This window comes from Maylandia zebra, linkage group LG15, assembly GCF_041146795.1.
Source record: "Maylandia zebra isolate NMK-2024a linkage group LG15, Mzebra_GT3a, whole genome shotgun sequence".
Classification (NCBI taxonomy): domain Eukaryota; kingdom Metazoa; phylum Chordata; class Actinopteri; order Cichliformes; family Cichlidae; genus Maylandia; species Maylandia zebra.
Window position 1 is genome coordinate 38,703,469 of NC_135181.1, and position 14,119 is coordinate 38,717,587.

Genomic DNA, 14,119 nt, shown 5'->3' on the forward strand with positions numbered 1-14,119 from the left:
TTTTTGTTTTTTTAAAAGAAAAAGCTGTAGAAAAATCCATATTTTAAGAAATAAATGTGTCCATTCCATTAACACACTTTCCCCCAAGTAGTCCTCATATAAGTTGGCAGAAATAAAAGTACCCATTTAAAAAAAAAAAAAGTCTCTTGAACTCAGTTATAATACTTAACAATGACTTCGCAGATATTTGAAGCTTCTAACCTAACTGGACTTTTTATTAGCAATACACAGTTGCTTTTTCCCCCTCGTACATTCAATCAGGTGCTGGAAACATTGGAGATTTTGGTCCACGTGGACACGATCACGTCACACAGATACTGAAGATTTGTTGGCTGCACATCCGTGGTGTGAATCCTTTTCACCACATCACCAAGATGCTAGATTGGATTGAAATCTGGTGACTGTGGAAGCTGTTTGAGTGGAGGGAACTTATTGTTATTAGTTTAACGCACCTGTTTGGGATGATTTGAGCTATTTTGACCTGCTGCATTATCCTGCTGGAAGAAGCCATTTATGATGCCACTACTACCTGTAGTGATACGCGGCAGAATGAATCCATGCTTTCATGAAATTTTGGCACCACCATTTGAATGTGTCAGCAATGACCAGACTCATCAGACCAGGCAAAGTTTTTTCCAGTCTTTTATTGAGCAATTCATCTCTGTTAACCATAGAGATGGTTGTATGGGGAAATTCCCAGTTTCTTAAGCATTCAGACCAGCTTCTGGAGTACCAACAACGACGTTGCACTTAACATTGCCTTTTTCCCCAAATGTGATCCTCAGACGTGCATGGATAAATGGACTAAGCTGCTACTAAGTGATTAGCACATTAGACATTAGATAACAAGCAGCCAAACAGGTGTACCTAACACTAGTGCGTATATGCAATATTCAAAAAATCTTCAGGTCTGCTTTTTAACGTTAAGGTACTTTATTGCTGCCCAACAACCCCAGATTTATTTCAGAAGTCTGCACTGCATTATAGCACAGATAAAAATCTGTTTTTCCATTAAGCTGAAGCAGATATTCTGCCTGATTCCAGGTGATCTACTTTACATTAACCATGTTACAGTCCCATCACAGTTGACTTTCACTATATAATGACTGAGCTAATGGTGCGTAAACAAATTAAAAGTAAAAAAGCACATAAAATATATCAACAATGAAATTATTTCAAGCATATTTAAAGTTAGTGCCATACAGATTTTCTTTAAATAAGCAAAAAAAACAACAACAAAACAACAAAAAACAAACCCTCTTAACAGTAGGCTGCCACCAGATGGCGCTGTCGCACAAAACATCTCATCTTCCCGGAGGATTTCTAGTCATTCTCAGAGGATAAAGCTTGACATTCTCCGTGCAAAGGATTATTCTGCGTGTTTCGTCTGGTGTGTGTGTTTCCGGCAAGGAAAAAAGAAAAGAAATGCATCATCTGAGGTCCTATTCAGCCTCAAAGTGTCGCTGTACTGTAATCGAGGCAGGCGAACTTGTTTTCATTCCCGGGGAAAAGTGCTCATTATTCCACTCACTGTTTCTCGTGGAGGAGTGCTCGTGTACTTGAAGTGTAAAGCACAGTGGGGAACATCCCGTCCACCTCAGAGATCGTGTCGGCGATGAAAGAGCCATCACTCCTGCCTGTTTTCGAGGTTATGGACCAGCAAGATTATAATTGCTTTATAATTATAATAATAAAGATTCATATTTTATGCCAAACTAGAAAAAACAGGGAGTCTGTTTTGAGCAGAGCATATTTTCTTTACATATAAATTCATTTATATAAAAATATTTTCTATTAAAACAGTCTGAAAGCTTCAACGTCAATTTTAATATAACTTTATCATTCACACGCCTGGTTTCCAACATAAAACACGATACTGGCAAGAGTTAGTCAGCTGTATCAGTCACACCTGTAGGGAAATCATGGACACATTTAATGCAACACCTTCTGTGCACATTGCAGGTGCGGGAAATGTGAACCAGTGGCGATTCTAAGTTTAAACGTTTAGGGGAGCTCAGCTCTCATTCATGATGCCAGCAGTGCCTTGTAAATAAAATTAATGGAATATGCTGTTTGCAAATATAATCAGCCCTTTTTGCATTTGCACAACTCAGTTCAGTTGGATACACATTACAGTGTCACCTTCAAAAGCAATCTAAGCAGTTGGATGACCTATTGTAATGTCTGAGAATAATTCAGAGTGAATAATCAGACCTAATCCACCTGGTTTAACCTATTTTGGGTTTGAGCTTTTTTTTTTTTTTTTTAGCTTAGGTTTAGATATCAAACCCGAGGCTAACCCTAGAAGAGCAGGTTGCAAAGCCAAAACCGATTACAGTACAGCACAGTGCTTAGTGAAATCATCGTCAATGAATCTGGGTAAAACAAAAGCTACAGCTTTATAATTTTTGGTGAATTTGACTACATGTCCACACTTCCGGTTTATTTTGCTCTTTCTCTGTCTTTATGCCGTCACCCAAAAGTTAAATGTTACAGTGAATAAAAGATATAAACGGATCCATATCAGTTCATAGCATAATTCAAAGTGAGTAAAGCCTGCAGCTGGACATTGATCTGGAGCTGTACTGTAAACAACCACTGAAGCCCAGTTTGCCCATAAAAGGATTTTTTTTTCTGTTTTACAAACTAAAAAAATAAAGTATATGTGAGCAGACTAGAGAATCATAATGATTTATGCTACATTAGCCAAATTTGTTTATGTTATTTTGTCAAATAAAAACATGCAGATGCTTTATAAGTCACAGTGATTTCCACGTGTTATCAGAACAGTTTGTACTTCTGTTATATTCCAGTTAAAGTGTGTTTTAAATCCACATCACTGATTTGTGTCATTACATTACCTCTTCATTAGGGGTGCACTGATAAATGGGTCTAAACTTATTGAAAAAACCTTCAATTATGTTTAATTTTGCTGACATAAAAGCAGTTAAATTAAAAGTTACTAAAGATACTAAAGTCAGCTTATCATTTGTGGGCTGATGGCTACGTCTTGTGGTGGTTTCCTAAAAGAAAATCAAAAGGAAAAGCTCTTTGGGACCATTGCACGTGACAGTATGAAGCAGGGCAATATCAGAGACTTTAAATGAGAAGGACTTTGGTAATAATCAGGGGAAAATATCTCTTCATTTCCAAATGTCCTGCACAGAATGTTTTGAGTGCAGAGTACAAGAAAACTGAAGGAAAGGAAAGTGAGAAAGATTTATTTTCACTTTCTCACAGGATGAAATATAAAGCACATGTATGTGTTAAAAAGATTAATAATAAATTTTGAAATATATTTAAGCTTTTATCCTTGGAAATGTTGTATTTAAATTAAAATATATTTGCTATTCACATCCTAAATACCAAGCCTGCCATCTGCACAGTTTATTGTTTTTTTATTTATAAGTTACTGTTTATTTGAAAATGTCAGACCACCTCCCAGCATCACTAATGTGTCCCACATTGTTTCTCTCGAACTGTGTCTTTATATGTTTTATAGAGTAATGTATATATAATGCAGTGAAAAGTATTTTCCCTCTTCTTCTTATTTTGCATATTTCCCACTTTTTTCTCATGTTTCAGATAATCTGATTTTTTTATATTAAACAAACCTGAGTAATTGTCTTTAAATAATCATTTTATTTATCAAGAGGAATAAAGTTATCCAAACCTACCTCTCCCTGTTACCTAATAACTATTTGTGCCACCCCGGGCAGCAAGAACTGCAAACAAGCATTTACAACAACTCACGATGAGGATTTTTTAGTCCACACTTTAAGGTCATGCTAAAGCATCTCAATTGCATTTAAGTCCTGACTGCGGTTAAGAAAACTGACAGTTTTCTTAATTTGTGGATAATGACTCTCACCATGGTTTGCTAAAGCCCCAAAGCCTTAGGAACGACTTTATAACCATTTCCAGACTGATAAATGCCAGTTTCTCATTTGTTCTGGAGTTTCTTTGGATTTTGGCACGATGTGCTGCTTTTTGAGATCTTTTATTTTGTTTTACTTTGTCAGACAAGGCCAGGTAGTTTTTTTTAACCCCCTTAACAAATGACATAATCATTTGAAAACTGCTTTTTTTTTGTTTTCCTGGGTTATCTTTGTCTAATATTAAAACGTGTTTGACGATCTGAAACACGAAAGTCTGACAAATATGCAAAATAAATAATAATAAATAAATTAAATAAATTAACATAAGAAAGTAAAAAGGAGATAAATACTTTTTCCACAGCAGTGAATATTATAGATACTTTGAAGGATGCAATAATATCCTATATTCTTAGTTATTACTGGATCTATTTGTGAATTAGTTTATTCATTTACCGCTTATGTAGAAATAGCAAGGATTGTTGGGTCAAACCTTATTAAAAAAGTCAGTAATGAACTTTCATGAGTAGTTATTAGTTGTTATATAGTTGTCATATTCCTGCCTTGCGCGTTATTTTGTGAATTACATTTCAATACGTCCTCAGCAATGGGGCACATGCGCACTGGCCGGTGGATCCCTCTCTGACCACGACAGACGATCTTCGGAGTTGTGTGTGTGTAGTGTGTGCGCTCCACTCCCGCTGGCTGCTATGACCTAGCTACCGGACGACACTTTCCGTTTTTCCACGCTGACCCTTCCGCCTCAAACTGCAGTCCCCACACTCAACGTTACGGTCGTTTATGGTCGCATTACCGCCACTTTTTCATCGTAGCTGCTGGCCTCCGGGGCTAGCTGGCTAGCAGAGAGGGGGTGACGGAGTGGAGCCAGCTGGTCGGACTGAGAATCGGCAGCGTTAGCAAACAAGCTAATTAGCGAGAAAGACTCAGCCTGGATTATTGCCTTTAATCAAAAGAGAGCATAGGTCTGCGGCTTCACCCACTGCAGCAAAAATGAAGATAACTGTGGATTTCGAGGAGTGTTTGAAGGACTCCCCAAGGTTCAGGTGAGTGATGACAGCCAGGCTTTTTTATTGTCCCGTCCGCTGCTTTTTAATTTATTTATCTCAGGGGTAAAAGTATACGGCTAGCCGCCTGCTAAACCCTCACGCCAATCAGCAGTAAGTAGCTAGCTGTTCGTCGCCTGCTACTTTTCTATTTTTGTCCCTAAGAGAGCTGGGGCCATTCTGGGAGGCTGCTGCTGGGACGAGGAAACCAAACAGAGACTCGCTGAGAGTCGTGGTGCAGTGGAAAGCTGCTCCAGCGCCTGTTTTTACCCCCAATATAAATTATGTAAACATAGTAAAATACATTAAATATGAACGCAGAGATTAGAGTCTGTCCCAGGATCCTTGACTGGCATGACCCTGCTTAATAGTGTATTTTTTCATGACAGCCAGCTTTGTGTTTACTGTGCGCAGCACTGCATCTGTAATTCACTTTTCTGTTTGATCACACTTATATTTCTAATTAGACCCAATGTCTATTTTCACTGTCCGCTCATTATCTTGCTTTTAAAGTAACCTGACACATTCATGATCGTTTCCATATAAAGACATATTAGTAGCGTAAGCAGTAAGCTTCTTTCCTCCTTCAGTTACGAGCTGATCAGTGAAAAAAAGACAAATCACTGGTGACTTTAAAAATAGTGTTACCGTCCATGTGACGTGTTCTCTGTGTGGTCATTTCTGAAATCACCCCCCCCCCCCCCCCCCCCCCCCCCCCCCACACACACACACACACACACACACACACACTTCTTCTGAAATTTGTGTAAAAATGGCTCTCACCTCCCTCCTCTAACAGTGGCCTTGAACTGTCCAGTGTTTTGAGACAAAAAGCATCTTCCCCTCTTCCTCCCTCTTCCTCCCTGCACAGCCCCTCGCGCTCCCTTGCTGCTGCTGCAACATCCTCTCTCACAAAAACGAGGAACAGATGTTCGAAAGTTGTTGTTGCAGTTGTTGTTTTTCTGAGACTGAGCATTTCCTTTAGGATTGTATTCATAGGGCTGAACAAAGGGGAAATGTCCCAGTCGGTCGTTGTTGCCTGGTTTAAGGCTGTGTGACCACGATTGCTCCCTTTTACTCACTGTTTTAAATTGGACACATTATTACTATTAAAGCGCTCTAACTGGTGTGCTGCTTAGTGTGTCAGCTCATTGGTATTTGAGGTGTTCGAGGTGCTGCATGCTGCCACAGGCTTTGAAGCCCTCACCTCTTTGCGTCATCACACTTACGTTTGCTTTCATTGATTGTGGATAACAGAGCGCTGAGTCACTGCATACAGTTTGAAGTTTTCTATGTCAGCGAGGCAGTTTTTCAAACAAAGAAAGGAAACTGTTCAGTGGGAGTGCAGAGGCTTTGTTTGCGATGTATATCCAGCAGAATCTGAAATACTGAAAGTCACTCATTTGTATACAAGACTTGCCTGACTTTTTTTTATTTATGTTAGTAAATAAGAACAGTCATCATCATGAGCCAGGTCCGAGCATCTTTTAAGGTAATTCATTGCAAGGCTGCAGCAGTATAAAAAGGCTTGGCACTTATTTTTCTTAATTAGAGCTTTGCTTTTCCCGGCACTGAGGCGGTGTGTGATTGACCTTTCTCTGACCTGTAACTTTGCTGCGGCACCTGTTACAGCACCTAAATGACACCATTACCTTGTCCTTGCTTTATTCCAAAAACAAATGCACAAAAGATGTGGAAAGTGGTAATCTGTTGATCAGTTAGATGATGTTTGATGAATATATACTCGTTTGGGGTCACCTTGGGCTTTAAAAAGGTGCTCTTTTTCTGACTTCTGGAGACCAAAGAATCTGTTGATTAATCCTGTAAAACATTAACCTAAAGTCAAAATTAATCATTAGACTTTACAGTAGTTCTCGTTCTGTCTGTTTAAATGTAAATAACTCTGCTTCTCTGCCTGTCCCTATCAAAAGTATAAAAGTTATCACTTTTATTGAGGGAATTCTTGGAGGGGTTTGGATGCAGCAGGCAAAGTACTTGGCCTAGTTTGTGACAAATAAACAACAAGCAGTGAGTTTCTCCTCCAGGACTTCTGAACTTGCCATCGGTTGCACTGAACTTGCCGGTGCCACCGATGTCGGTGCTGTTTGACCAGAGTACATGTAATCTTGCACCACTGAAGGACATCATGGATAGAACCTGTAGGAACGTAACTTAGTGCTTAACTCAATGATTTCACTATAGTACTTTTTCTCGTAGTAGTTTTCTAGCAGGTTTTTTTCTCCAGTTATTTCTATGTTATGCTGCTTGGTGCTTCTACTGTTCTACATTTTGGATGCCAGCTTTATAATCCACACTAAAACCAAAGCATTGCATTACTATGGATCAAACTATGAAATATAATAAGTCAACAGCTGCAACATTAAAGTCATAATGATTTGGACAAGTGCCATTCTAAATGGTAAACACATTTAGTTTGGGTCAACACCTGGATTTTACTTAGCAAAGTGTAAGAGCTTTACATTGGTCTAGGATACTGTTACTTTTGGTCTAGGTGTGGGATCAGCATCATCATGTACCACCCAAAAATTGAGGTCAGTTGAATAGCTGAATATATTGAGTGACCAGTTTTTTTCTTCCCTGGTGGAAATGGTACATTGACACACTCAGGCATTTGACATAAGCACACCAAATGCTGAAGGTGATCCAATGAAATATTAGAGATTGTGGGGGGTTGTTTTTGGTCAGGGCAGTGTGTTTTGATATTACAGCCTGTGCACTGTTAAGCTGCTTAAGCAGGATTCTAACTTTTACTTAAGTAAAAAGCCAGCATACTTTTTTTCCACTTTGCAAAACAAACAAACAAACAAACAAACAAACAAACAAACAAACAAACAGTTATCAAATATAAAGTTATGTTTAAACTTTCGTGCAGCACCACTTTCAGTTGGACAATTTCTATCCCAATTTTTTTACACTGATTGTATTTCTCATCAAATATTCTGATTTCCTTTCGGCACCTCTATTTTGTTCTTAGCCCGCTCTGTCCCACCCTGGTTTATAAACTTGTGGAAACGCCCATGCATCCAGCTGACAGTGGATCTCCAGAGCTGAGCTGCAGCTCAGACTGGCGGGGCTGGAGGCTGTGGGATGAGAGACTTGCAGTAGAAAAAGCTGAATCATATTGAGGGCCGCCACGGCAACCTGGCCCGTGAGTCAGCTGGTAACATGAGACAGGAATGGTCGGTGTTAGTTGGCTAGCAGCAACTGAACTTTCAGAATGAGAGCAAGAGGACTGTTTTTAAATGTGTCACCAAATGTATGTGATGAGGTAAAATCTATGAGTAGGAAACACCACTGTATGGGCAGATGTGATACAACACATAGAACTCGACAAATGTTGTCGTTACTTTTTGTCTAAAAACTCCAGTTTGTGTTTTATTCTGTTAATTTAATTCACATCCACTTCCCATGATTGTCTGAGCAAGGTAACAATATAGCCCTGTCTCTGTTTGTGCTTTTTTGTGACCTTTGCCCCCCTTTTGGATGAGTCATCAGTTAGCATTTCCTGACTTAAACACTGCTGTAGGTTCATCATTGCTCCATAGTTATTAGAGATTACTGCACCATAGTTTTCCACTTCGACCACCGCAGCTCTGCTGCCGTTTATCCAACCCCCCTCTCGTTGTGTTTGGCCAGGGAAGACGACGACGACGCAGGAGACACAGAGTATGGATAAAAACATGTAATACGCACCAGCGTGAATTAGCTCTCACTTGCTCAACATCTGTTTCCAGTTTGGTGTTTGCTTTCAACTTGGTGCTGGAGAATATGGAGCCCCCAAATGTAGAGAGGGTTGTTTTTAAGTGGTATTTTGGCACACCCCACTTACTTTTTTTTGTTTGTTTTTTTTTCATCCTCATTTTTGTTGGAGAAACTGTCTTTGGTTGTAAACCATGTGTTCGGGCTGCATGAGAGGTTCACTAGTGCAAAAAAGTTATGTACTTTTGGCAGTAAACCCTAGTAGCCTAGTTTTCCACTTGAGAATAGATGTTGGACTCGAGAGCTTCCTGGCTCCTCTTCAAGTATGATAGTTAAAAATTCCCTCCAGAGTGCAGCAGCTTTTCTCTCCACAAGTATAGGAACAGATGTTTTACATATTTTATATGCTGTTCCACTCTGCAATGTCCCCAACAAAAGCAATTATCTGTAGTGTCTTTTTATATGAAATAAGCAATGTGGGGGTAGCTTAAGGACCTCGAAAGTTATGGATACTATAGGCTCCATTTATTAAACTGATCATAACATCTGTAAAACTGAAATGTTTCCAGTTTTTTTACATAGGACACACAAGAAATTATCCCATCAAGAAAATTATAGTATGATGGAAATGTTTTCAGACTAGTTGTCGGTGAGGTAATTTCTGTAAGTGGCAGAAAAGTTCTCCTTGTTGTTGCGTCCCTTTTAATCATTATTACGCGAGTACGTGCTTCTGATTGGGTGTGTGACCATGCAGTGCGATACATCCTGATTAGCTTCCCATGGGAGTCCACCTGTGGGCTTGTTATCATGCTGGGCTATTTGCAGTTTGATTTAATTAAGCTCTGGTCCATTTCCTTTTAATGGTTATTAAGCCAATTAAAATGAATGAAATGTGAGGACTGAGGCTGCTCTTTATATCACATAAATATCCGTGTAAATACTTTAACTTTCAAGTATACAATTATTTTATCAGAGAGGATGAAGCAGAGAGAAGCTGTTGTTAATTTATCTCTCTAAAAATGCTTTTTCAAAGCCTCAGATTTTGTGGATTTTACACATTGCCTTCGGTATATAATTATTAACTCTGGATTTTTTTATGAGGCAGGCTTTTCACTGTCTATAAGTGATTGATCTGTTAAATGAGAGAATATTCTGTAAGTCCTTAAGAAAATACTTTTGTTATAATTATTATTTATAGCTCTCCAAATACAGTGGAACAGCATATAACGATATCATCAACAATCATTGTTCAACAGAACAATGATTGTTGATGATATCGTTTTCCCCTCGTCTACAGCAAATACAGTTAAACCTGTAACTTTGTGGACATGGGCACAATTTTTATAGTGTTGCCATCTTTACATCATTAAAGTAGATTTTAATTCAAACAATCAACATATGATTATGCAAAATAGTCAGTTAATATTAGAGAGTTAGTATTGTAATAATTGTTTAGGGGTTCACAGCTAGTTTTATACACAGTCACCTATTTTCAGTGGCTCAAAACTGATTGGATAATTAATTCACGGCTCAGTGAGCTGTTAATGCAAGTAAAGGGGATCTTCACAGGAGGCTTTTAGTATTCTTTAGGCTGAAATCCAAACTAAAAATAAAGTAAATAATTAAGGAGTGGCCACATTAACAATCTATTTCATTCTTTAAAAGAATGAATGCACTGGCCAGCTGTGAGACAACTATTGTGGGTGATCTGTGACTTTCAGAGTTTACATTAAGGTGCAAACCTCTGGGTACACTCGAGATCAACAAGACCAGTTTAGACATTGGCAGAAAACATCTAAAAGAGCCTGAAAAAAATGAAGGTTAACTTGCACCAGAATGATGGAAAGAAAAAAGTATGGAGAAGGAGCCAAAGTAGTGGTCTGTCAAACATCATGAGAGTAATGCTGTGGCATGGGCATGTACGGCTGCTAGTGGAACCAGGTCACTAGTGTTTATTGGAGATGTGACTGCTGATAGAATTAGCAGGATTAACTTTGAAGTGTACAGGTTTATACTCTCTACTCAGATTCAGCCAAATGCTGTAAAAGCTGATTGTACATCACTTCACAGTCATAGGGATAATGTCCATGGTTTCTACACCTCCAGCAGTTGCTGACTGCAATGTTTTGTTTTTTTTATCTAAGTATTAAAAAATAATCATTAGATCAACAATTATGTTAGTTACTGAAAATGTAAATGGGGATTGACTTTAATTCCTAAACATGTGTCATTATTAGTGGTGCAACGGATCAAAAATCTCACGGTTCGGATCAGATCACGGTTTCAAGTCACGGATCGGATCAATTTTTGGATCAGCAAAAATAGAAAAAAAAAAAGACAAATTCGACTCGCCATTTACTTATTTAAGTATTTTTTGCCTATTAAAAAACATTCAACTGAAGACTCATTCCACGCACTTATATAAAAACAAATTAAGGTGCAATATGGACATTATGGACCATGCTGGGCATCCTCTGCATCCTCTGCACACGGCCATAAACAACCAGAGGAAGTCTGTTCAGTGACAGGTTGCTTCTCCCAAAGTCAAGGACCAGCAGACTTAAAAAGTCCTTTGTCCCACACGCCATTAATCTGTTTAACTCCTTGCTGGAGGGGAGAGGGAGGGGAAACGGGGACAAAGGAGGGGGGAACAAGTAAGCTGTAGTGCCTTTTCACTGTGCAATAGTTTCTGTTAATATCCAACGGTGTAATAGACTCACAATACTTGAAATGTGCCGTTCCCTTGTATTCTTATTCCTATTTATTCTATTTATCCCTTTTGTATACTCTGTATTTATATATGTGTGTATTTCTGCTCACATTCTGCAACTTCTGTCGGTGCTGTGCTACTGGAAACTGAATTTCTCGGAGGAACCCACCCGAGGGATAAATAAAGTTTCATTTAATCTAATGTAATCTATAGGGCAGTACAGGGCTTTGTATCTACCACTCCGCTGTGATACAACGAGCGGTCCCAGTCACGTGGCTTTCCGTTGCCCTGGAGCTAGACCCATTTGTAGTTTGATCAACAGAAGATGGCTGGGACAGTTCAGCCATAGCTTTAAACTTCTCCTGCTCATACATGCTTGGAACGATCTTGTCACACTGAAGTGGACAAGCAACGGGATATCATAGCGTGGCTCAAGCACGTTCATCACAGTTTAAACCCCTTGTTTTGCACAACGGAATACGGCCTCCCGTCTGCAGCTAAACACCCCGATAGCTTTTGTAATAGCTTTAGCCCGGTCGGATTGGGCAGCAAAGGGCTGCTTAAATGCAGCAAACTCCTCTGCTCCGCCACTTGGATCGCTAGCGCTGGCCATAACTATCGCTTGACAGACCCAACACGCGCACCATACACATACTTTTTTTTTTTTTTTCTCGACTCTTCGGATCACATGCGTACCGAACCGTGGAGTGGGTTCGGATTTCGGATCAACCGTGATCCGTTGCACCACTAGTCATTATCCAAAAAACCTACTGACCTAACTGTGTGTGAGCACATTAATCTGTGGATCACATTAACGCCACCGTCTAGTGAAAATGCTGGAGTTTCCACTCTTTCTCATCAGTGCGTTTCCTTCCTGCTACTTCCTTGTGACATAGGAAGACCAAATGTGAAGCTGGCCTTGATGTTTAGTCAATCCCACACCAGAATTTCCAAAAGCTAGTAAGCGTTTATCTTTAAATAATGACTTCATCTTGTTGACGATGCCGACACGTGTTTGTGTGTATGTGTCTAATGGTGGGTTTTTACCACTGGAGGACCCCCTTCTGTGACAGCACTGCTCCACTCTCTAACAATTACAGGATCTACGTCACGGGACTGAATCTCACCCTATTCTTCATGTTTCCAACTGTTTGCCTCTACCACCACTGTTATTTCAGTCCAGTGGAATAAACCGTTTTCATGCAAAGTGGTCAGCTTTTCTGCGAGAAGTAATGAAGTAAAAAAAAAAAAAAAGCAGACTGTGTAAAATAATCTTCCTCCTGTATTTTAAGAAGTTCTTGGCAGAAGTAAGACAAGACGAGGGAGGCTGACAGTACGCTAGATATATTTGGAAGACATCAAAGTAAAGATGTAATGCCAGGCTGACACATCTAAATTGGATTAGTAATAGTAATTTAGAAGTAAGCCTGCTTGGGGCTAACTATGAAGTTTGAGCTATTTTATTTGGAAAATAGTATTGTTAACAACTAGGGAAACTTCCCTGTATTCTCTTGAATATGGCTTTAAACGGGTTATTGTCACTGGAGGTAGAGGAGCTCGGTATTTCTGTGTCAACAGTGCATATTAACTTCCTGAAATCAGATAATTGGTGAACCGAGAAGTCGTTTTACTTCTGTATGACCATTACATGATAAATAGTTTTTCCGATATTGTGCAACGGGGGAACAGATTTTCAACCAAACCGGTGCTTCTGCATTACACAATATTCTCCAGTGAGACAGAAATACGTGTAAAGTATATTCTTTGATGTCTCCTTTTGTCTTTGAAGTGTTGAGGTCCGTACCGCAGGCCTGAAGAAGACTCGGTAGCAACATGAATGACAAACCTGTTCGGCCGCCTGACTTCTTTATGTAGAGTAGACACAAGCAGCTGGGCAGATGCCAGCTGCCTCACAGAGCTCCAGGGGTGGAATTATTTGCTTTTTGGAGTGTGGTCACTGAATCGCTGCTAAAGAATTAGGTGTCTCCTTTTCTTTTTATACAGTATTTTACTATCCAGACAAATCATTGACTCTAGTGCTTGTAGACTAGCACAGTAAAAGTCCGGAGCTGCTGTTAGTGTTGTTGGCAGTGTTAGAATCTTAGTCACCCCCTGCTAAAATAACCTTTTTATGTGGATGTTTACTCAAAAGCTTTAAGAGGCAGAATGTCAGGCGACTAACTAGAACTGATTCAAATGACTTGAATTAATTTCCTAAAGTATGGAAGCAAGCTATTGTTTACTGTCTACTGTTGTTAGATTGCTGGCTTACAAAATGGAAGATGGATCGTGTTATAAGATATGTAGAGTAATATAAGAATATTGTAATATTGGCATTTATATTCCAAGCAGGAGGCTTCTGTTTTGATGTACAGTGGTGTGGAGTCCTATCTGACATAAGCTTTTGGATCAGTGCCTTTTTGGGTCAACATAAAGGGAAGCAGGACATAAACATGGCCTCGCTGAAGCTGAAATTGCCTCTGATGTGGTTTACAAAGCAGACTTTTTTTCTCTCCCCGTTTTACTTCTTCATGGCCTGTAGTCTGTCTTATACCACACGTCTCTCCCTATTTAGCTCTGGCTTGATCCTCACACCCACTCCGCACTTAAACCAGGCTTAGTTCCCTAATTTTTATTGTTTCATGTAATAAAAAAGCTAGTAGTCATATGGATATTTCCTGGAATTTATTCTTGGATGCCTTGTCACAGAGGGAGGAAGAGAGTGCTTTTTTAAAGCTTTAATGGTTTGG

General features: G+C 39.4%; 1 protein-coding gene across 1 annotated transcript in view; it reads left to right on the forward strand.

The window, feature by feature from the left end:
- The first annotated feature begins 4,499 nt into the window (after positions 1-4,499).
- The window catches only part of LOC101481091 (arf-GAP with coiled-coil, ANK repeat and PH domain-containing protein 2), a 49,716-nt gene continuing 40,096 nt past the window's right edge, over positions 4,500-14,119 (forward strand). Inside the window, exon 1 of the mRNA XM_076874393.1 lies at positions 4,500-4,939. Coding sequence (XP_076730508.1) covers positions 4,887-4,939 — 53 coding nt within the window. The 5' untranslated portion in view covers positions 4,500-4,886. The remainder of the gene's footprint in view (positions 4,940-14,119) is intronic.